Source organism: Cenococcum geophilum (genome assembly GCF_001692895.1).
Source record: "Cenococcum geophilum 1.58 unplaced genomic scaffold K441scaffold_67, whole genome shotgun sequence".
In the NCBI taxonomy this organism is placed as follows: Eukaryota; Fungi; Ascomycota; class Dothideomycetes; order Gloniales; family Gloniaceae; genus Cenococcum; species Cenococcum geophilum.
The window spans coordinates 196,509-222,224 of NW_027137625.1; the positions used below are offsets into that span (position 1 = coordinate 196,509).

The following is a 25,716-nucleotide window of genomic DNA, read 5'->3' on the forward strand; positions in this document are numbered from 1 at the left end:
TACTTAGTGACACTTCTATTACTAGTTTTCCGTAAGTCTAAGGTAGTATAGTATCGCCGGGATCCATTCCATATAAGCGCATATAGCACCCCTATATAAGACTGTCTCTTCTATTTAAAAACCTAGCTGCTCTATAGTTGACTGTATATTCAACCACTAATTAGTGTTAGAAACACAGGGTAACTCACCAATAACGACTACTCGAGTAGGGTTACAGTAATGTTAGTTAATTCTTGTTGATAGGAATAAGGAAAGGGGTGAGGAACTTAAGGTTCCTCACCACGCTAGGGCCACGTCGACACGTGACGGCAATATGCTTCATGCGACGGCAACTTACCTCATTCCCGACATAAGCTTTTAATATAAAATTCTTTAAAATTATCGCGATTAATATATTAAAGCTACATATTATTATATAATATTGCAACCATACCCTATCTTTGGCGTATTCAAGATCGTGCAAATCTTAGCATTAAAAATGGCTAATAATACGTAAGCATCCTAAAGTGCGCAAAGATATATCTAGGATAGATTAATAATGTATCCAGAATATAATTTAGGTACCCTTACGCACCTACCTATCTCGGGTAGTTCTTCTATACTACTGCTAATAGAAGAAACTTAGCCTTTAATTAAAGACTTAGAATAATTATAGGAGGACTTCTTCTATAAAGGGTAACGGGTGCAGGAGGAACGCACATGTGTGAACATTAAAGATGGTAATTAGGATATATCCGGCTTATATCGGGAGTACTACTAAGATATTTAATCCCAAATGCCTATGCTACAACGATCTGCCAATGCCTCTTCTTTAATAATAGTAGTAAGTAGAATTATATAACGCGAGCTATATATAATATATAAACTAATTATCTCTATAATATAGCTAGGCTTAATATTAATTATATAAACTGGATCGCTTGTAGTAGAAAGACTTATATTTAGTTGAGAGATACTGGAATATCCTGTGTCCTCTAAGTACGGGATTGGATATATTATAGATTTGTTTAGCCTATAGCTAAATAATAAGAATATTATAAAGATGTACGAAAATGTAAGATACTATATCCTAGATAGATCCTATATATAACTTGGTTTTAATATAGATAGATGCAATANTTATANANATTAAAGAACAAAATNAGTACAACATGCCCTCTTNTTNGCCTNTAAAAGTGTTTTAGAAGACAGATACCCTATTTAGGCGTGTTTTGTTGCGAATATTTAGACCCTTAACTATAAAACTTTTATTACGAGCAAATTACAGTGGAGAACTGGGAAAGAATACGTAAATTGTAAGAAAAAGTATAATATATCTATAATATTATGCTACTATATCTAAGTTATAATATAGACGTCGCGAACTCTTATATATTTCTTTGGCGATTTAATAGAATTAAATTAAGATAACATTAAACGAAGAGATACGAACACGTAAGACATTTATTTATATTATCTATTTTTATTAACATATATATAGGCTTTATAATAGTATTTGTTATATATTTTAGTACTAGATTGCCTATATAGAGCAGAGTGCTAGTTATAAGCCATATCTTTATATTATAAAGTATACGGTTAGTGTCTAATAGATCCTAAATATATTACTACTATAACTAAGCTATAACTAGTTACTTATAGATAGACCCGTGGCAAGCATATACTGTACTAAGGGAAGTTAAATATAAAATTATAAAAAACACTACTAAAAGTCTCTTTCTTTAGTTTTAAGATACTTATTAAAATATTTAAAAGATTTACTTGACTAAGGCTATTAGGGTACCCCAAAAACCTATGTAGCGGTAGAGCATAGGAAGAAAAGATTAGATAATTGCGGTAAGTTATTATAATAAGTATATAACTATAATATAACATTAATATATCTAGGCTGTAACTATGCCTAAGGACCTGGAAAATGGGTACTAGCCCTATATAATGTGGAGTTTAACTATATATAGCCAGATAATATTAAGGATTGCCCTTATATTATTTTAACTTCTTATAGCAAACATACGCATCCTCTAGCGCCTCTATTGAAGGTGCTAATATAACTTATTAAAGAACTTTAACAATAAATCTAGCGACAGTTGGGGCTAGGGCTTACTCTAAGTATGTTATATCCAAGCTATATTAATACTCTATCCTTATTCTATTAGGCTCTTTTATATACAGCCCTTTAATAAAAGAGTTTTGCTAAAAATATAACGTTACTAGCCTTCTAAGCCTTTATTAAAGCCTGGCAAATCTTAATAAGATTTAATACATAATTAAAAAGCAATAGCTTTTATTATTTCCGTAAGGTTAAGATATATAAGGGGTAATATTTAAAAAGCATCTGCATTATAAAATAGGTTCTGGATATATACAAGATATATTCTACCAAAATAGTAAGCTAATAATTATATGCTTTTAAAAAGGCTAGGCGGAAATACTATTAATATTAAAAACGTTTAAAATTAATATGTCGTTTAAACGAGTTGGTATAGCTGGGTTAGATAAGATTGTAATTGCTACAAATATCCCTGGAATTAATAAAGGTATTATATAACTTGGTTATATTATAGTTATATCTTTATTCTAATAAGGCTATAGTTATTATACTAATAAGAGTTTTTGTAAACCAAGCCATGGGCTAATTAGTAGAGATATATTAACAACTTTTTTATACTATATTCCGCTTATATAAGAATTGCGGCTATTTAACTTATTAGAGTTATATCCATAAACGTGGATTTTATGTAGCTCTTATGGATATAGATGGGGCGTAGGTAAAAGGTATTTTATAATGCATATATATTAAAGATATTACTAAAATATATTAGGGCTTGGCCTTTACCTAGTAGATATTAACCCCTTGCAGACTTGGCAGGGCTATATAAAGTCTGCAATTATATATTACTAAATCCACATTCTTCGCGGCATTTGTTAGGTTATTAGAGCCGGAAATATGGGCTAAGATAGTGTTGGGCAATATATGGCTTCGATTATAGAGGCTATAAGCCATAAGTAATACTACAAAATTTTAGACGCGATTAAAGGTATAGAGATATTATAACCCTAATTAATCTATATTATATCCACATTATAACATTCGCGGTTATAGAAAAGTATAATAATAACTATAAAATTGTAAACTGGTGTCAATATAAGCGATATATATGTATTGCATCTGGAATAAATCTATATTGTAGTAAAATGGATAGTAATATATTCTCTATAATTGTAAAGAATACAAACGCCGTTAAATGCTCTTATTTTTAAGCGAATAATCTTAGACGTTAATTAAGCCTTCTAGCTGCTATTTTAATATTAGTATATCTTTTATATCCGTAATATAGTATTATAATAACGATTATAGTGGGTAGAGAATTAATATTTTTGATTTTAAAGCGTGGAAGGCGTATTATCAGCATAGAATTTTATATATATCGCGAACTACGTCTGTCGCCAAAAGAATGGCTCTTATAGAGAAGCGTAAATATATAGATTTATTACGGCTCTAACGTGGATATATTGCTAATATAATCTGTTATAGTTCTACGAGTTTTAAAAGAGCTAGAAAAGTCAAGAAAACAGGCCTATATTAGTAAAGGAAAAGCTAATGCTATATCTATAAGTATTAAAGAGGATAAAGATTTTGATTTTAATAATGTTATATTAAATATATTATCTTCTAGAACTAGTATACGCCTATAGTTATAATTACGAAGTTCGCGAGGCGGATGATTAAAATCTCGCTTATAATCTATTGCCTCTATTCACTCCAGTATATTATATTCTAGATCTTACCAAATTTTATAAAGTTAATATCTTTTAGCTTCCTCTATTATAATATTAAATAATAGTTAGGTTTCGCTCTCTCCTAGGCCTATTTTACCGTTAGGTAGAATTATCTAGATATATCCTTAATATATCTAGCTTATAAGCTAACTATATCTAGGACATAAGAGTAGCTCCTAGTCTTTACTTCGCATAACTGTTACTTAATAAGCTTAATTCTTATAATAGTTAACGCTACAGCAATCCTAATTAAATATTCGTGAGTAAGAAGCCTAGGTTTTATATATAGAAGCTAAAGTAAAAGCAATTAAACTATAATGTTGGTATGCATTAACAACGTGCAGAATACATATATCACAATGATATGCACTATACGGTGTTGTTAGTGGATGATTAATTCTCTAAGATCTACGCGTCGCAAGAGATAAAGCTTATTGCGTATTCTCCCGTAACTCCTACCAGCCAATTACGATTTTCTATCCTTGGGATAGAAAATCGCTATTAGCTCACTTACTACTAGTGTCTTAGTCGTCCTTACGATATATCTAACACTTCTAGCTATACTGGGAGTACTTTAGAAAATGTAAAGAGCTAATATCCTATAACTATGCAATTCGAAAATCTATATACGCACTTCTCTTTTCTTCCTTTCTTGCTATTACGCTATAGGTTATAACGGTACTAGGTAGTGTTATAAGTACAGGTAGATTGCTATAGATTGCCGTAGATTGCCGTAGATTGCGGTTACGTAATACGGAGAACATATATAACTTTAAACGGTGCTGCTTGCCCTCTTAGGCTTATATACACCCTCTTTGCCGTGCTTACGCCTTAACTAGCTAAGTCGCTAATATAGTACGTTCTACCCATTTTACTATCCTTAACTTAATTCGGTTTGTATTAATAAGTCGCTTAAGGGCTAATAATAGTTTACTTTTAGTCATAGCGTCCGCAGGGTTACTGTCTCCATTAATCCACTTAACTTTAGCTATTTCGCGTCTTTTATATAACTGGCGTAGGCATATAATATCGATTATAAGTCGTTTCTCTTGCGTAGTTTCTAGCTTAACGAGACATTTATAAGTTAATTTGGAATCGGTGTAAAGGATAAGCGGTAGGCTAATATTAAGTTATAATTTGACTATAGCCTTAATTACAGCGCTAATATTAAAACTATAGGCTATAGCGTATAGTTCGGAGGCTAGTACGCTTCTAGTAACTTTCTTACACTTAACTAAGAACTAGTAGACAATATTCGCCTTATTTAATAAGTCTACTAGTACTAGGATATGTCCAATCTATAATAAGAGTCCTTATTATTTATAAATGAGGAATTGGTGAATATAAGCAGTTAAAGTGTCTCTATATTAAGCTTCACAAAACTTAAACCTCTTATTAAGTTCTTAATTTGCTACTGAATTCTCTTATTAAGTAGTTTTACATCTTTCTCGTTAGGGTTAATCACTTAGGCAGCGTAGGATAAATTAAAAAAAGCTTTAGGCTAATATATAGATGCAATATAAGCTCCTCTTACTTATTAAGTGACGTATTAATCTTTAGGTATAAGTACTATACGAATAGTGCCTCTAGAACTAGTTATTATAATAGCTTCCTTAATATTAATAAGGGTTAGGTTCTAACATTGGCGTTCCTATATAAGTGTGATTATATAGTTCTATTATCGGATAATGCCTTCGTTAAACTTAATTGGGTGCTCTAGTGTAAGTTACTTACGTTCCTTAGTTAGGAACTTAGCTTTCTTAATCTTCTTCTATTCTAAAGCTGCAAAAACTAAGTTAGCTAATAGGAGGGTATTATTAGTCTATAGACCAACTATTCTAAAGTTTATAGGGTTATTAAGGTGAAGTAGGCAGGGGTTATAAGTGGATTGGCTTATATTTAGTTCTTTGGTATAATAGTTATAGTAAGTCTTAAACCAATAATTACCTGCTTCTAGAATGCTGTATAAAAGTCTAATGACCTTAAGAATTATGCCTTATAAGACTCTGAGTGCTATGCCGAGTTTAAGAGGTGCTCGGATATAGAAGTCTTAATTTAGTTTTATAATTAACTAAATATAGGCTTATAAGATATCTCGTAGGTAGAGGTATATATTGTTAGTCTAAGTCATGGCCGTAATACAGAGAATAAGGCGTTAGCTAACTTATTAAATTATAGGTAATTAAGTTAAAATAAGGCCTTTTTCTAAGTCGTTATAAGCCTATATAACCAGTCTCGATTTCTTAAAGGCCTTATTAGTACTAGGATTTTTAATTTTATTAACAAATCTAGAGTTAAATACTCTGTTGCCTTGGGGTACGTCTTTAAGATTAACCAGTTTAAAGACTCCTTTCTTAAGTAGTCCCTTAACCTCTTTTTATTATAAGGCTATAAACTAACTATTAGTCTTATTCTTATCTTGCAAGTATATGGATATATTTGCAGTATTAACTATAATAGGATACTTACGTAGTCTGCCTTATCCTTACTTAACTAGTTAAGGTTCCTAAGGTAGTTCTACAATTAACTAAGGTAGTTTATTCTCGTTATTAGGTTATACGTCCTCTATATCTCTAGGTTTTTATAAGTATAGTTTTACAACTATACTATAAAAGTTAATAGGGCCGTAAGGGAGTTATATAGTATAGGTCTTATTATTAATACTAAGTAGATTATAGGGACCTAACCAGAAGCCAGGCTGGCCTATAGGTCCTTCTCTCCATGCTAGTACGAGTAAGTTAAGTGGTAGGTCGTAAATTGCGGTTATTTTTGGGCCGTTGCGCATATTAAGAGCATCTACTACTTAACGTTTGGCTTTAATCTTCTTAACTTCTTCTATGGCTTTCTTAAGGGTTGCAGCTTATTATGTAACTGTAGGGTTAAGTATATCGGATTCCACTATACGCGGGTAAGCTCTAAATACCAGTAAGGTGGGTATAAGGCCGTTAGGGCCTACTAAATTGTTAATTGCCTTAAAAGCCATTTATAAAGCTATGTCTTTATTAATATCTAGTAGTTCTGTGGTAATAATACGGTATATACGGCGAAGGGGACTATAATAGCGTTCTACTATTCCAATTAAGTTATAAGCTTTAACGGGTATGCTTTTTGTAATTATTCTAAATATTATAGCGTACTGCTTAAATTCCTTACTTATAAAGTTCTTACCTATATTATATATAATTATATCGGGAGGTCCTAAATATATATTAATCTAGCATATTTATAGTATATCCCATATGTATTTAGCGCTAATGTTTTATAGCTATCTACTAGCCTAAAATTGTGTTCCTTTATCAACGATATATAAAAGGGGTGCGCCGTTAATATACATAATGTTAACTATAATTAAGTAGTTAAAATTAATATCGTTATATATTATAAATCTGAACCTACTAGGTGACTTTCCGTGTTTTTAATAATAATGGTAGTAGCGTGTAAGATAGTCTAAGGTCTTACTATTAACGTTATGTCCTAAGCGCTTAAGTACTCGCGTAAGACGCTTAACTAAGGGGTAGCCAAAACGGCGATATAGTCGCTTCAATTCTATGTCGATAAGGTAGTAGGGGTTTTATTTAAATAACTTAGTTAAATAAGTGCGTAGGGATGTATTCTAAAGTAGGAAAGGGTGGCCGAAACGACGTATAACTGGTACTATACTATAAGGTATAACTAGTAAGTCCTTTAAGTTGTTAAAATATACTTATAGGTGGTCTATATCTGTTAAGTAAAGTAAAAACGGAGTATCAACCTTAATAATATAAAACTCGATTGTGCTAATAGGGGTAGCTACTTTAGCTAATTTGATTAATAAGGTTAATCTAATACCGAATTATACGTTAACTATGCCTTGCGTAGTCGTATTAAGTTATACACCGGTATTAAATCTTTAGAATGCTAAGAACTAACTATATCCTACTATAGAGCGTTTTAAGGCTCCTATATCGATTATAATACCTAGAAAGCGGTCTGTAGTGTAGTGGGATGTAGTTATATTATAAGTAAATGGGTCTTCGTTAGTTACAAGAGGTGTTTATATAAAAGGAGTTGCGCTATCTGTAGTTGTGACTAAATGACTAAAGGCCTTATTTGCTAGGTAAGCAGCTATAAGAGTTACTTCCTATTGCTTAACTTAACTAAAGGATGTGTAGAAGTAATTAATATACAACTGGTTATTCTGGTTGACTGTCTTAGTACTTATATTAATAGCTAGTGTATAAAAGACTTCTTTAAGCTCTTCTTCTAAGTTAATACTATTATCGTCCTTATAGTCGGCGATATATTAATTAAGGCGTTAAGTAAAGCGATTATTAAACTTGTTAAATTTGTCCTTATTAATACTTCTAAACTAAGCCTTCGCCTCTTCTTGTTCTTCCTTATTATACTTCTATAAGTAATAGTCCTCCTTATTATATATAAAGCAACGTAGTTTGTGTTAAGAAGGGAATTAGGGTTAATTACGATTGCGATTTTGGTTATAGTTATCTCTCCTTCTAAGATATCGGCGGTCTATATAGTAGGCTTAAACTTATTCTAGGTTCTGCTTCTTATAAGCCGTAATTAAGGATTATATTTTGTTAATAAGGGGGCCTAGTTTATCTGGTGGATCTAATATAGCAATTTAATATATAGGAATCCCCTAACAAGATATAATAAGCTTATTATAGAGGAATGGGACTCCTTATAGTTCTGAATTTAGCCTATACTATAGTTAAGAGAGTTTAGTAACCAGTATCTAAAGATATTAACTAGTTGATTTGTCCGTATTCTTTTATATAACTATTTATAGTAATATCGAATTCTATTTGTTAAGGCTTTTGCGTTTAGAACTAGGTCCTTTAAAGAAGCCGCGAAGTAACTTATAAGCGTCCTTAAACGTAAGTCTAGTAAGTCTAGTATTATAGTAGTAATCTAGAGCTAGGCCTTATAGCATAAATAGGAGAGCCTTAAGGTAGGCATTGGGTGGAACGTCTGCTCTATTACAGATATTATAGAAGATTGTTAACTTAAAGTTAAAGTTTCCGCTAGTACTACTATATTTCTGGTCGTCCGTGTATAACTTAGCTGTATTCGCTAGTTTCTTTCCATACCCTAGTATAGAAGTAGGTGCTATGGCAACGGGTATAGTAGTAGTAGGTATTGTGGCCTGCGGAGGTAAGAGTAGTGGACTTAGAGGCGGAGCTGTTTAAGACATTAGTGGAGTCGTTATAGGTATACTTTTAGGTATTGATTAAGGTATAAGGTTTTATATAGTCTTATGTTTTAAGCCGTGTATAAATACGTTAGTGAATACGTTGGACTTAAAGGTGCCATTAGATTGCTCCTTATAGGCTTTATTAAATTCTTCTTGGCTCCATTTATGTTAAGTTTTTTTAAGTAGTACATTAGCTAAAACTTGTGCGAGCTTAGTGCGTTTATCGTTCTTACGTACGTACACTCCTCCCTTACGAAGAAGAAGGAAAAGGTTCTTAAGGGTTTTGGTGCTAGCTTAAGAGAATATATCTATAACAAACTCTTTAAAGTCTTCTTAAAAGTAATCCTATAAAGCGCTGTTAACAGAGTTGTCGTTATTGTATTCCTATGTCTTAAACTAAATATAGTCTATAATATTATCGTTAGTCGCAGTTTATATATTAATTCTATTCTTCTATTATTCTACTTCTGCCTTCTAGTTTATAGGTGTAGCTATCTTATCTAGTTATAATAAGGGTATTAATAAAGGGTGTTGGTATTCGTAGAGAGAGAGAGGGTAGGTAGTATTCGTAAGGAGGGAGAAAGGGTAGTTAACATAAGTTGTTAAAAACTTAACTTTTAATAAGGTGGGAAGCAATATCCTTCTAAATCTAGAGTATATTATTTAATTCTTAGCAGTAATAGGGGTCTATAGGTAACGGCAAGCTATTAAGCTTCTAGATTATCCCTAATACTCTCTTTAACTAAAATAAGGCCGTTATAAGGTGGAGCATTAAACGTCTTCTAAACTAATGCGTATTTCCTAATCTGTGCGCGCTTACTAATTAGTATTAGTATATATTAACAACGTGCAGAATATATATATCACAATAATATGCACTATACGGTGTTGTTGGTGGATAATTAATTCTCTAAGATTTACGCGTCGCGAGAGATAAAGCTTGTTGCGTGTTCTCCCGTGACTCCTACCAGCCAATCACAATTTTCCATCCCCGGGATGGAAAATCGCTATTGGCTCGCTTACCACTAGTGTCTTAGTCGTCCTCGCGATATATCTAACACTTCTAGCTATATATAAAATTAAAAGATGGAATTGGAGCTTAGAAAATTAGAATGAGAACTTAGTTAGTATGAACTTCTATATTTATAAGTATAAAGGGCGGAGGTTATATTAAGGTAATTACCTAGATATAAAGACATTATAATATCTAAGAGAAAGCCTAACCCTAATACTCCGCGCTATGCTCTATGCTCCGCGTAATATTCTATACCTATAATATAACTAGGATCTAACCGGCATACATCTAAGATGTATAAACGCCTTAACCTAATTAATCCACATGGCGTAGTCCTCCTTAGTATTAAACGTCTCCCCATTATTAAAGTCATCTGCAATCTCTAGTAGTGTTATATTAGGTAAAACGAAGTTCTATTTATAGTTAGATTATAGATATATTAGTAATATAATTAAAGAATATAAGTATACCTTATTAAACCAGATACATATAGCCTAGTTAGATAAGTATACTATTTACGTTAGATCTAAGATATAATAGAAATATAACTAGCAAACTTACTCTTGCTATTAATCCTATATAAAGAATATTTCTGCTTATTTGACTTGCTAATAACCTTAAACATTATAGTGCGGTTAGGCTATATTAAGGTTAGATTATGGTTATATTATAATTAGAACTGTATAAACTTGCCTTACCCTTAGGGGTTAATAGAATTCTAAAACGGAATATAATACGCGTCTGCTAAACTGGCTTCTCTATAATCTAGTTAGATCTATAATATAATAAGATTATAAACAATAACATACCTAAATCTTCTAAAGTTGCTTTGCGTTTTCCACGACCTTTGGCCGTTAAGGGTGCATTTTTGGTTGGGGGGGCTAAAATATATTAGCGATATATCCTAGATAGAAGAACAATAGTTTATACCATTATAATATATTCCAGCCTTTCTCACTGCTTTACTAATAGGGCATATAACCTGCAGTTCCTCCTTAGTACGAATAGCTCTATAAAGTGTCTTCTAAGCCGCTAAAATAGGTTAGATCTAGGATATAATATAGATATATAGATAAATATACTATCTAAGTTATCTAATTCTAGTTCTTTTTAACCTCTAGGCTTTATACTCCTAATTATATAGCCTCCGCCTTTCTTTATTTTAAGGTTAGAAGGAGGTTATAATATAGATATATCTGGGATCTTATAGGAAAATGCGACTTAATATGCTTAATTAATCCTCCACGACTATTTACGAATTTTTTTTCCTAACTATAAACAGTGTGCTCGGCATCTGGATCCTATTATAGTTAGATTTAGGATATAACAAAGATATATAGCACTTATAACTTATAGTCTTCCTAATAGCACAATCCTATCTATAGAAAATCTCCTCTAGTAGAATATGGACGAGGAAATATTTGCCGTAGGGCTATATTTAGGTTATATCTTAGATATAAGTTAGATATATGCTAGATATTACCTTAATATAAAAGAACGGAATCCACCCTAGGCGCTTGTTAAGTCTAAGGTACTATACCTTAGTGTATTAACTAGGGGCACCAGAAATGCGCCTCTTTATAGTATTTAGCTAAAGAGCAGTATTATAAGTGCTAGAACCCTCGCCCTTACTACTATTTAAGTCTGGATTAGAATATGCCTTAGAAGCTGCTGCCCTATTCGCTAGAGTGCTATATATAGCCATTATAGTGGCGTCTGTATCTTAGATAGAGCTACTAGGGCTGCTAAGGACTTTGTTAATAATCTATTAAGGTTAGATTATAGATATAACGTAGTTTTGTCTAAAATATAACTTATATCTTATACAACCTCCATCCCACTAAAAGTATTTACCTGCCTATTTTGGAGAAAATTCTTAGTCTATATCCTAATTAGATCCTTCTTATAACTATTAGAAGTTACATTACCTTATTACAAAATTGCGTGTTTAGACTATTAAGTGGTGTCTATTCTATGTTAGATTATAGATATAACCTAGATATATATATGCGCCGCTTATATAAGAGTCATCGTGGCTGTTCTTTAGGGGCTAAAAGGGATTCGGCGGCAACTAATATAGTTTAGTTAGATTAAGATAATAATATAGATGGAATATTAATAAAATACCTCTTTTGCTTTAGATTGCTAGTTCTCTAGGGTTTATAGCTACATTAGATCTTTAATAAAACCTTAATATAACCTTAGTATAACCTCCTAAAACTTACCTCGTCTATATTATTATTTAGCTCTTTTAAAATCGTAATAAATGGTATAAAGTATTTAATTAAAACTCTTAAACAGCTCTATTAATGTTATAATCAAAATGTATTACTGTTATTTTAACTCTGAACGTAATATAATGAGAGTTAAATTGTGTACCAAGTGTGGCTATGTTGGCGTCAGATTATTAACACTAGCTGAGGTTTTAGCGCCTTGGCGAGCACTAACGGAGCTTTCGGCAACACTGGCCGAGCCGTATGCTCGACCTGCAAGACCATGCATTGACAGCACATCTGAGAAGCCCAGGTCTCGTTGTAGTGGCCCCCACGGGGCGTCTTGTCTCCGCCTTGCGCTGTGCGAAGCGTGCATGCGGCATGACGGCGGGAATCATCACATGCGCACTGGCCATCCGTTGCATGAAATTCTTCTGAGTCTTAACCACCAACAACCAATATTTCCATTCACCTTAGAATGCCTGTTCATCCCTTATTGTATATCTTGTGTAGAGGCTTCCATTAGACTGCTTCTACAACTTTCTTCCCGCACTTCTTCTCAGCGCAATTTTTTAATTCATCTCCCAACATATCGCCCGCCTTTAGTTGCTCGTGCGATACCCCTTGTACCGGCATTACACGTCTGTAATCGTTGGAACATCTAACCGTTTGTCGTCTTGTCAACCTCCTCGAGTGACGCTGGCAACCATGGACTTGCTCGAGTCGGTTTTCAACCATTTGGTCCCGCCACCCAAGCTGCCCGGACAGCTGGATATAGATACTGAAGGCATTGAACACAGTATCCTGACTCGCCTTATACGTGCCTGCGATACCCTCTATAGGTTAACGGGCGAAGAATTTGCGGAAACGTGGACTTCTATTCGCTGTTCTCTTACCGTTTGCCTCAATATCACTAAAGGCCATCTTAAGAAGGCATCCATGCTGCAAGAATTCTGCCGTCTTCAACCAAAGGATCTACTAATCCTACATGTGGTGGAACAGAATGCGGCACTCCTTATTCGACGCCATGTCAGGTAAGTATCACAACTCAAAAAAAGTTCCACCAAAATTCCGGCTGAAGTAAAGAATTTAGTGGTGATGTGAATACCGTTATCTTCGAGGCCTTCGAGGCGTCGCCTTCTTCTGAGGATGTCCTCGCCGCCGAGAGTGCACTCCAGTGGGACTTCCCTGGCCGCGCTGCCCAGATACCTTTTGACGAATTCCTTAAAAAATCTTTCCAGGACAGTCTAGCTACCTTTCTTGAGCAAGCTAGCATGGAGTCTCTGAAGCGCTTCGCGGCACTCTCCGTCAAGGCGAAAGCCTCCATCATCGAGACCAGGGATACCACCGACCCAGCTCTAGTCACACAGATGCTTATGCCCTTGCTTGAGGCAGTCGGATCCTCTATTGATGTGCCCAGACTACGAAAGCGAGTGCGGGACGATGTCAATATACAAAACGCAGAGTTTCCATGGAGAAGACTTCCGTTATGGCTTGTCCTCCGTGTCGCAACTCAGCGTCAGCTCTGCCTCACCCTTGGAAACGAGACTGGACGAGCCTGCTACAAGTTTCTCACTTGCGCTGTGCTTACTCAGCTTCTTGAGGATTGCGCTGGTCAGCTTGCCCCGGAGTTGACAATCATGCTCAAAGCCAAGCTGTGCCGTCGCCTTGCGAAGCTGGAAATGGACAAGACTCGGGTCTACTCCGCCTCTGCTGGGTACAAGCAGCTCTTTAGCTCCATTAGTCCGCTGCTCAAGGGAATTATTGAGCAGGCTACAGAACAGGTTGAATCAGCCTGGGCTAAGTTCAAGAGGGCAATCACACGACCTATCCCCAAGCTCCCGTCTCATGCCGATGAGCAGGCTCTCCACCTTTCCCTTCCAAACAGCGAAAAATACCTCTTTAATCTTCTCACATTGTCCCATGCACAACGGGCAAATATTGCATTACTGGATATCCATCCCTCGGGCGATGGCGCAATGGAACAGGTCAAAAATTTCGCTGATTGTTATTACAATTTAGCCAGATTGGAGGGTAAGATCGAGGTGGAACGACCATTAACACCCAAGTCCGTAGCAGATTGCCAATCTCATTGCCTTAAACTAGCAGAGTCGATTACCGAGTTGTTCACCGCAGTTGGGAGCGCTTATGACTCCAATCCAGAGCAAGTGAGCATTTTCATCTTGAATCTTTTTGACCTCTGGGTCCAGATGGATAAATGTGCTGTCAAAGCCTGTCCTCTCCTCCGCGACTACCACCCAGTATTCAGCCCCGAGCTCCTGGATGTTTTGCACCTCCCTACGTTATCAGGTATGCAGCGCCTCCGAGATATCCAAAATCATCTCCGGAACAGATGTGGGAACTGTCGATTTACTCACAAGACGATTTTCAGCGAACCCGATGAAGACTGCTTCGCTGCGCGATATGTCGAGCAGTCCGCTCGGCTACGCAACCTGCGGCAGAAGATCGAGAATGCCTCAGACAGATCGCGCGAAAACAAGGAATCCGAATGGAACGACGCTTGCGATAAATACGACGATCTCAGCCGAAAGATCTCCGAAGGTACTTGTGTATGCTCGTCCAATCCTGATGGATCTCGCAACATTCAGGGATGTAAGAGGTGCTGGCACTGTCGTTGCCGGAACCGGGTGAAGATCACTATCCACGAAGACCTTCTCCCTAAAGACAGTGCTCGAAAAGCCGTGGTAGTATTTGAGCTCGGCATTCCAAGCTACTTGGCCGCGTATCGGGACGCCGCTTGGAGAATATTCAGTGATCTGGGACACCCTAGCAAGCCTAGTGCCTCCTCGCCACCAGTCATGCTGCTGAAAGACTACTCCCAGCTTCAATGCTACATAGAGTTGGCTGCAAACGGTGTATCGCTTGCGTCAGCAAAGAAATCTTTTCTCCAGACCCATTTCAAGGCGGTTAAAATGAAAGTCAAATTGTCCAAAATTCTCTTACCGACGGGTCTCGACTTTTCATACTACGATAAGAAGTCCAGAATATGGCTGAAGGACCTCGACAGACCAATGACATTTCAACACCTCTGTGGAATCTATGTTCCGCGCGGTCTGCAAATCTCAGTCATTCGATCATCGGTACATCCCGCTCCCGGCACCGACGGGCCATCATCCTACGAGATCATAGCCAACCAAACCAAGTGTCCGTTAGACATGTCCGTCCACGAGTTCACGTCCTATCAAAGATTGCTCTCGGGGAAGACTCGACGCTGGCTGACCATGCTAGTGGAGCTAGGTGCCTCAAACGCAAACTTCAGCTCCGAGGATACCATGCACGTCTTCAACCAACTCGCCGTGCAAGCAGGGCCAGCACAAACCGAAACTGGCCTTCTGCGAGACGCTCACCTGGTCTTCCAGGATCAGTCTTTTTGCCAGCGCCTGATAGAACAGATCGACTATCGTCTTCGTAACATATCCTCGAACTGGCGCGAGACGCATTGCATGGAAATTCTCATCACCCTAAGCCTTCGACTCTTCACCCTGACTTCTGGTCCAGATCACCAAGCTGCGGAGAGGTTGCTCAAGGCCGCGCGCGAGGCCACTTTGCAATGGATCTCTCGTCTCCGCGACGAGGTTAGAAAGGCAGCCGGGGTTGATGCAGTGGAGAGTGCTGCAAGGTACGGATTCTGGGCCGCGCTGCTATGTCGAAGGACCTTCACCACCTTTGCCGGATCAGATTCCAAGATGAATGCAGAGGATCTATGTTCATTTACGCAGGCCTCGGTGGCTTTGCAGGAGAACCTCGTGGTAGATCTTGCGAAGCTACCCCAGAACCTGAAAAATATGCTGGTCCGAGACCTGAAAATGGCATACCAGATCCGATCACTCATCCGACAATCTATACAATCCGGTCCTGACATCTTAGGAGCTGCGATCAATAAGACTTGGTCTGATTCCGTCAATTCCACTGGGAGGACTTACTCTCCTTGGCAGTTCCTTTCCTCCCGGAACAAGAGATGGGTCGTGTCGACAATTACTAGTACGGTAAATAAGACCATTGTCTCTCAAGTAGTCCACTACAACTTCGTCGAGGGACACCTGCTGCTAGATGGGAAGCCATTGGGAAGACTACCACGAGAAATCAGCTCATCAGAGGACGTCAAGGAGCTATTTGGAAACCAGCACCTTCTGACATTTCCCTCATCACTTAGCGGCATGAGTCACGTCATGGCAACTCGCATACGTGGCCATGAAATCCATTTTGGCCTTCGTGGAAAGAGCGTGGTTATTCAAGCCTTTACCAAGGACGGTCTCCTGGAGTATGTCCCTCGGCGCGTATTCGTGGGTAACGACAGCTTTGATTTGCCCTCAGGTCTTGTCGAAAATTGTGTACACTGGTATAACACCGGTTCAAAACTCCTGGAAATCCGACGAAAACCTGCCATATGGAAGACAAGGCAGAGTGACTGGATTCTAAATGTCTTGAATCGCCGAGCGCAGCGAAACAGGGTGTTTTTGATTGATCCCCACTCTGACCTCTGCAAGTGCATGGCCGGAATCTTCCGCCACTTCGAGGACCCAACGGTTGACCGTCTTCCAGCCCATGAGTGGCACACTTTCTGTTGAGCTGCGGCGTCTTGAGCTCTCTTTCTTCGTCAACAGAAGTGGCCTCCTTGAGTGTCGAGAGCTGCACGCGGAGATCGATCCTAACCAGGATGCGGGAACGCTTTACGGATTCGAGAGCAAAATTGTGCTACGCGACGTAGCTAATATCGAGCGGCGAAGCATAATTACTGCACTAGGACAGCTGACCTACAAGCGTCATGGTATACATGTTGCTGTTCGGGCATGCAGCACCGGCGAATACGGCAGGTTCGGAATCGACGACGTACTTGGACGATTGTCATGTCCGCCCGAGCCGCGAATACTATATTCTAAAGCTCAATTCCACGCATACACCTCATTCGCCCTACCTGATCCTCTCACGGGGCGTACTGGCACAGAAGAAGCTCTGCATATGCTTCGATCCGGCTATTGTCAGCCCTGGACGCCGATTGGCGACAGTCCTGCCTCTATTCTGAGAATCATTAAGAGATTGAGCCCGGGTAGAGAATATTATCCCCCGGACAAGCGACGACTGCAGAAAGTCATTTGGGACCAACACCTGACTTCGAGCATTCAACACGATAGTTATGAGGCTCTTGTGCAAGAAATATTGACCAAGTCAGACCGGCTCCGAACATTTACCCCGTACCACGAGGAAGCGATAGAGATTGACATCAAGATTCCCTCCCACCTCCAAAGGCGCGGTCAGACTCGTCGTCTTCTTTACGAGCGCGGTAGCTCCGATTCAGACAGATTGACGGATGAGAACGACATGGTTTACAACGCCAGAGATCGACAAGTCAGGTTACCCCAAACCACCAATGTCTACCAAATCGTGAGACTCGTTCGCAAGCGACCGTTCTGCATCCCCATGATAAGAGACCTAGTAGCTATGCTCCATAACTGGAAGTTGATCGGTGGATTTCATGACACTTCAGAACGTCTTCCGAGTTGCTTGAGCGACATGATTGAGAACAATATCGGCGAACAATGGGGGAGTCTCGTGAACCTTTGCCGACATACTGATGCTGAAGATTCGTATGGATTGATATTTCGACTGGGTCTCTTGTCGTTTGGCACAAACCCTGACATGGACGTTATCAAGTCGCTGGCCGCGTTCAGTTGTCTGGACGATTTGAAAGCCCTACAGCCGCCATCCTCTCCTTGCTTCACGGAATTCAAGCTTTATGAATCTCCAACGCATGAATCACTGCTGAATTTCATCGCCGCCGACTACCCCATTTTCGAACCGAATTGGAGGCAGAAAAAAGCGCGGCAAGATCTGGCTCGAGAGAAGCATCGGATCCTGTGCGAGGCTGAAGGTAGAAGCCTCGCACACTTCCTCCCATGGCTCCCAGTAATGAATGAATGTATATTCATACCACTTATCGTATTCATATCATTAAGGCCTCCAGATATTCATTATCACGATAATATCGCGATATTGACTAAGTAAGCAATATCACTAGGCTTGACAAGGCGTTAAGGGAGGCGATCGTCCTCAGTCCTCCCAAATCGTCACCCCTCTTCTGCCTCTCGAACCAATAAGCTCCTTCCTCTATCCTGATATAAATTAATAAAATTTTACTTGTGCGTATATTTTAGAACGATAGGCGCATTTACAATCCTTTGCGAACACCACACTACCCCTTTACAACACCACCGACCATCGCCAACACTCCAAATTATATATATATTCATAAGCTTATGAATATTCATTCATTCATAAGATTCAATATCGTATCTATATCACTTCATAACGATAAGCATATCGCGATAAATGAATGAATAAGGTTATCGTTGGGAGCCCTGCTTCCTCCTGAAGCAGTGGCCCAGTTCGGAACCATCGGTAGAGGAATTCGAGTCAACCTTGGTTGATGTCGAGTTGGCCTTTCGAAGGATTCTCCCGGAGTGGCAACGCCTGCACCAGAATATAGAGCTTTCGGAGTATGTCCTTCAAGCTCAGGAAATCCTGGGGCAGCACAAAGGCGCGATGGACATGTCAGTGCCGCGAGCTTTGAACACGAAACCTGCAACTTGCTGTGACTCTAATCGTGGCCCTGTTATCCCATCACTATCCGGAGATCTTCTAGTCAAAAATGGGGCCCTTCCTGCGGATCACTTGTCTACTAACCAGGAACTGCTTCCTGGTAAGCATTTGTCGCGGGGTGTACATTCCCACAATGAGCGGAACGATATGCATCATGCGACCCGTCCATCCAAAGAGGTCATTGAGCTAGGTAAAATCTTAGGTTCGTTTGTCAGATCCCCAGACATTCTGCGGCAACAGTACGGAAGAGACTTGGAGAATAGTCTTACCGCTCTGGAGAACGTTAGCAACCGGTCCAGGCTTCAAGAGGAGCCGCCAGGCGTCAATATTGTCAGAGAGTGCATCAAGAAGGCTCGGGTGACTCTGACTGAGCAGTTTGACTGTATTAGGCATGCCCTCTCTGCCAAGGATGATCGCTTCCAATGGCTCCAACTAGGTAACTTATGGCCTTGCATCACTCCAGTGACAATTCTCGAGCAGCTGCGCTCAAGCTCTAATCATCGGTTCGGAAACAACATGAAAGAAAGTCTAGTTTGGTACGGTGTTCTAATTACGACCTTACAGCGGCTTCACCGAATCAAGCATGCGCAGTTGAAAGGAGACCAGCATAAAGTGCTCGAGGAGTGGCGAAATACCGGTCATGAAAACTGGAGCCCACTGAATTGCCTTGACTGGTTGCTCTTCGAGATTGACAGCGATGTGCTCATCCGCCGTGAGCAGATAGATGTTGCCCATGCGATCATATCACCGGCATCTGGATCGAACCTTGTACTGCAAATGAATATGGGAAAGGGTAAGTAGGTGGCTTGCTGACCTTTCAGGCCTTAGGCAGTGCAACCTTACATATGGACAATCTCCGCTTTGCGATAAACTTTGAATTGGCATACTAATAGCTTTCTAGGCAAAACCTCTTGCATTGTGCCCATGGCTGCGGCGATCCTGGCAAACAAGAAGCAGCTCTTGCGCTTGATTGCGCCAAAGGCACTGCTATTGCAGACAGCCCAGACAATGCAGTCCAGACTAGGAGGTTTAATCGGCCGAGAGATCAGGCATATTCCGTTTTCTCGCCGGACATTGACCACACCTAACATGCTCAAACTGTACTCCGAGCTCCATCACGAAATTCTTCGCTGCTGCGGTGTTATTCTTACCACCCCTGAGCATATTTTGTCGTACAAACTCAGCGGGCTGCAACGCCTTGCGAACTTAAAGCTTAAGGAGGCGCAGAAGATGGTCGAATTTCAGTCATGGCTAACCGACACGTGTCGTGATGTCCTTGATGAATCGGACTTTACTCTGGCTGTAAAAACGCAGCTGATTTACCCAAGTGGCCCCCAGATATCTGTTGATGGACATCCACACCGCTGGGAGGTTGCACAGAGACTTCTGTCTCTTGTTGAGGATCATCTTCCGAACCTTCAGCGGAGCTTCCTACGAAGCATCGAGGTCGTTGAACGACCACACGGATTTCCCATGATACACTTCCTCCAAACGGACGTCGAAGTCGCCCTGCACCGCCGAATTGTAAACGAAATCTGCAACGGACGGACTCCCTTTCTTCGTTTGGCGGATTCAACATTACCTCACATGAAGTGTGAGATCAAGCGCGTTCTTTCGGAGGAGGATCTCGGTCCCGAGCTTATCAAGCGGGTATCGGGGTTCTTTGCTGACAAGTCTTCAGCATACAAGAACATCCTCCTTGTCCGTGGGCTGCTTCTGAACGGGATTCTCTTACTCTGCCTGAAGAAGAGATGGAATGTGCAGTACGGACTGCACCCAAATAGACATCCTATTGCAGTCCCTTTCGAAGCGAAAGGCGTTCCATCTGAACAGGCAGAGTTCGGTCATCCCGACGTCGCTATCCTATTGACTTGCTTGGCTTTCTATTACTCAGGCCTCAATCTTTCTCAGTTCTGCGATGGTCTACAGCACGTTTTAAAATCTGATGATCCCGCAACTGAGTACGATAGGTGGACCTTTGGCTCTGATACCCTGCCGGAAGCCTTGCATCACTGGAATGTCATCAATGTCGATGACAAGGGACAAGTCGAAGAACTATGGCGTCATCTTCGGCTCAACAGAAATGTTCTTGATCATTATATGAACAACTTTGTCTTCCCTGTTCATGCTAAGCAATTCGGTGTCAAGCTGCAGGCTTCTGGGTGGGATCTCCCCCTGTTCTCGAAATCGCGGCCAGGAGATAAGCAGACCTCCTGTGCCCAGACAACCGGATTCAGCGGCACAAATGATAATAAGATGATGCTCCCGTTGACTATCAAACAAGATGACCTGCCAAGCTTACGACAAACCAATGCGGAGGTGCTCACTTACCTCCTACAGGACCGGAACCGGCAGTACAACCTTGCAGCTTGGCGGGGAAAGCGCTTGACAGAGGAAGAGTTGCTGCGAAGGATTGAGACAATGGGGATCAGGATTCTCATAGACGCCGGTGCCTATATCCTCGAGATGGATAATCGGAGCCTTGTCAAGGCATGGCTGGATATAGACACGCAAGCCAAAGGTGCTGTCTATTTCGGTGCTGACAACAGAGCCTGGGTCCAGTATCGAGGAGGGAAGGAGACGGTCCCATTGCTGGCCACCCCTTTTGCCGAAAACTTTGACGAATGCCTCGTGTACATTGACCAAGCTCATGCACGTGGTATAGACTTGAAACTGCCACAGAACGCTCGCGGAGCACTGACTCTGGCTCTTGGCCAGACGAAGGATCACACAGTGCAAGGCAAGCTTACCACCATCCCCCGCCCCGAACGGCAAGTGTACCTAACAGATCTAGCTGCTATGAGACTTCGACAACTCGGAAGCACTCAGTCTGTCGTTTTCTTCGCCCCTCCAGAAGTGCACCAGAGCATCTTAGACGTGTGTAAGAAGAGACGTAGGGAGGTCATTGACTCCTCCCACGTCATCAGCTGGCTTTTAGAACAGACCTGCCGCGCTAATGAGCAGTTGCAAAATCTATACCTCGCACAAGGAATAGATTTCTGCCGCCGAACGGATGCGCAATGGAAGAACGCGAAGTTTCCCGGCGACAAAAATCACCGAGAAGCGTATCTCAAAGTTATTCAACATCCTGAGCGGCAGACTCTTAAGCAGCTATACGGAGGTACAGCAAACATCCAACCTAGCTCTCACGCCGGCCTGTCGTCCCCGGAACTGAAGATGTTCATGGTGGAGCTCAGCAAGCAAAGACGAGCAGCAAAAGGCAACGGAAATGTCATTCATAGCTCTGCGCTGGAGGAAGTAGAGCAGGAACGAGAAGTCGAGTTCCAGGTAGAGGAGGTACGTCACATGCAGAAGCCGACACACTATGAGGCCCTCACCTTCCCGGGTCTGCATGCGGCTGTATCTCGTTTTGCCAAAACTGGCCGCCTCTTTGGCGGACATGGGTACGAACATGTGTTTATAGCTTTGGCTGGTACGGGCATAGGTAAAAAATATAATGTTTGCCGCACGGCGTCGCAGCTGTTCGTCTCGGCTGAGTTCATGCACACTATCAAGTTTGGAAAGCATAGCCCGAACGATAACTTCCTGGTAAGTTCGTTTGCCGTAAGAGATCTTTGCCGCTGGCAGTGCTGACCGATGTCTTCCTCAGCGACCCGTTGAGTGGATCCTGTGGAACCCTTGGAACGAGACGGCCCTCATAGTTATCCCCGAAGAGGCTGAACTTTTGATTTCCGTCATTCGCGCAGAGACGCAGCCAAAGGTACACCTAATTGCATATGCTGCCCCTGTCACAAAGAACATGCTGCACTTCAACAGGCTTTCGTACTACGTCCTCCCTCGCCTGCCCGTTGGCTGCACGGCACCTGCCTGGCTCTCCACCGAACTTGGAATCTTCGCTGGCCGGCTCTACATCGACTTCCCAGAGTGTGCACCTCTCACAAAATACCTGCAGCTTTCGGACGAGACCGATGCAGAATCTCAGCAGAGTAACAGCGAGAAGGTCGGCGTCTTTACGAAGAATCTTGTCAGCTTCCTTTTAGAGTGGCTTACTCTCCGCCGCAAGGGGCAGGACATTATGCACACACCGATGGGCTATGTCTGTCTGGGTCGGCCGTTACACAAAAGCCATCCTTTCTTTGTAGCGCGAGGTGCAGATGCTGCAGATGTTATAGAACCTTCTGCGGCGGGTAGAAGAACTGGTGGCAACGTGGACGGAGCTGAAGACGGAGACACGGACCTCGAAGACGAGTGGGATCTGATGGATCACCCTGGCTAGCCAAGGCTATGGAGACACTGGCAGATATGTTCACGGTTCAGACGTCTGCGCAAAGATTACCAAGTACCTCGGGGATATGAAGGATAAGCATAATGAGTGCGTCCGTCTAAAAATTGAAATTAGTGCAACCAGGGGCAGTGAGGTTATCCATAATCAATATTGATTAGCGATTATTGAATATTGCGTATTGACGTTCAATATTCAATATATTGAATATTAAATATTTTCGCGTATAAGGTGCCAAGTACGGTACTAGTTCCTCCGTAGATGACTCCTAGGCCCTTTGATGATACGTGCACGTTTCTAATTTAGTAGAGAGCCCCATACAAATTAAAAATATTCAACCACTAAGCCAAGGCTTGCAAGTCATTGCATACATTATTTTTAAATTTTGAAGCTCTACACAAGATTCTATCACCACCATGCCTCCCTCATCTACCGACGTCACCGATGACGACAATAAGACTTCCTCTGCCCTTTCTGAGCTTAATTCAGATCAGTTTACCGTCTCTGCTAATAATAACGCCTCCAGCAACTCTACCGCAAGCTCATTAAATCTATCTACTCTATCTACTCCTCCGCCTTATAAAAAGCGAAAGCTTACTGCTACTTCTACCTAGGCTCTCTCCCGTAAACCACTTCCTTATAAGGCTATCCGCGATGGCAAAAATAAGATCTAGTACTGTTCTATATGCGAATGGGACACCCCCTCTTTAACATCTGCTCGCGCCCACCTAGGTAAGAAGTATGGCATTAAAGTAAAAGCTAGAGAGGTAAAGGTAAAGAAACTCCGGCAAGAGCGCCTTATAAATATTATAAATAAGTTAGTGGCTCTAAAGCAAGTAGTATACAAAGAGTAGGAAGAAAGATCCTATAAGGAGCGATTAATCACGAAGCTTTTAATAAGGATCTTATATAATTAATTACCCTTTAAAACTTACTATATAATACAGCTACCTAGCTAGAGCTTTACGCATTACTTATAATAGTTAATTATACTATAGAGGAAGTAGTAATTAAAGCAAAGGCATCTATACCAAAGTTAATTGAGCAATCCTTTATAGTGCATCGCGAAATATTAAAAGTAAAGCTTCTTCACTCTCTTTTAAAGATCCACTTCTTAATTAATATATAGACGTTACCAAATTATCAAGCCTTTTAAGTAATAGATGCCTATTTTATTAATGTAGATATAAAGGAGCTATAGAAGGCTCTACTTGCTCTATTAGAGCTTCCCTTATATAGTAATAAAGATTAAGCCGCTGCCTTTCTTTAAGTTGCCAAGTAATATAATATTTTAGGTAATATTGGCTATATATATGGTGATAATTATAGCTTAAATAATAAGATATATTGCTTTATATCGGAAGGCCTTAAGGCCAAAGGCCTACTAGATTGGAATCCTACCTACTACTAAATTTAATACAGCAGCTATATTATTAATCTTGTCCTCTAAGCCTTCCTTTACGTTAAAGATAATAACGCAATTAATTGTCATGGCTTATATAAATGCCTCTAAACCAAAGCTTGTAAAATGCTGTATTACGAAGATACTAAGCTAAAGAGAAGGAAAAGGGGTCGCTAGGACCGATGTAAACAAATATATAGGGTAAGCCGCCAAGGCGCTAGCCCTAGGCGAGCCAATTGTAGGTCGGCAGAATATGGCAGAATTTGGTAGGTAACGTGCGATAGCGCCGTTATATTACCCCCCTCATTGAAAGGAAGCCTGCCCTTAGGCTTAGTTAAAAATAGGGTAGTATTAGGCTTATAAGACGTGGGATTATAAAATATAAGGTAAGGAGAAAAAAAAAGGAGGGATATAAGTGCGTCCGTACTAAGTATAAAAAGGCGATTATAGGTTAAGTGGAAGTACTAGGCTAGAAAGAGTAGCCGCTAAAAGTCTTAACATAGATCTAACCAATTAGATAACTTTAACCGGCGGTTAATGTTCCTAAATATCTGAAATTTTTACGGTACTGGTAGAAAACGGCAGAATATAGCAGAATTTAGCAGACAGCTATTTTAGGGCTTTAGGGCGTTCTTGTCCCTATACTCCTCTAATAACTTATTATCTTTATTATACTAGTATTCTATCTACTTATTTAAGTACTTTAGGGGTCTAGGTATATTAGGGTATTAGTTATAAAACTCTTTAAGCTTCTAGGGGCAGCCTATAAAGTTCTATATAGGGTACTAAGCTAGGTCTAAGTTATAGCCCTTCTATTAAATACGGTATTTTAATATTCTCTATACTATCTTATAGGCTAGTATTTTATTAACTTCCTATTTATTATCGCCGTTTACTTAAATTAGTAAGGGAAGCTTGTTTTTTTGTCTGGGTAATGGGTTATTTATAGCTTTCTATAGCTTATCTAGTAAGAAAATAGGGTGCACCCTAATTAAGTCTAGGAGCCTTACCTTATATAAGTTGCCTATCTTCTTAAGGACTTTATATAGCCCTACTATCTAGTAGTCTAGCTTATAGCTAGGTTGTTTAGTTTTCTAATTCCTTATTATAACCTAGACTATATTACTGGGGGCAAAGTTAAGCTTTTAACGGTATTTGTTCGCCTACTATTTTATTAATCTCTAGGCTTTTTTTAGGTTTTTATAGCCTACCGTCTAGGCTTCCTCTAAGCGTTTGGCGTACTATTAGGCC

The 25,716-nt window shown here is 40.0% G+C and overlaps 1 protein-coding gene across 1 annotated transcript; it reads left to right on the forward strand.

Moving 5' to 3' along the window:
- Window positions 1–12,910: 12,910 nt before the first annotated feature.
- Window positions 12,911–23,299, forward strand: K441DRAFT_708810 (uncharacterized protein; the record flags this gene model as incomplete). Its single annotated transcript, XM_067653805.1, has 15 exons — window positions 12,911–13,236; window positions 13,296–14,772; window positions 14,812–14,945; window positions 14,976–15,078; window positions 15,115–15,200; window positions 15,231–15,303; window positions 15,346–15,380; window positions 15,411–15,842; window positions 15,876–16,484; window positions 16,521–16,709; window positions 16,741–18,092; window positions 18,564–19,613; window positions 19,722–21,560; window positions 21,615–22,369; window positions 22,431–23,299. 15 exons carry the CDS (start codon window positions 12,911–12,913, stop codon window positions 23,055–23,057), a joined length of 9,087 nt encoding a protein of 3,028 aa, XP_067497978.1. The 3' UTR covers window positions 23,058–23,299.
- Between the last annotated feature and the right edge of the window lie 2,417 nt (window positions 23,300–25,716).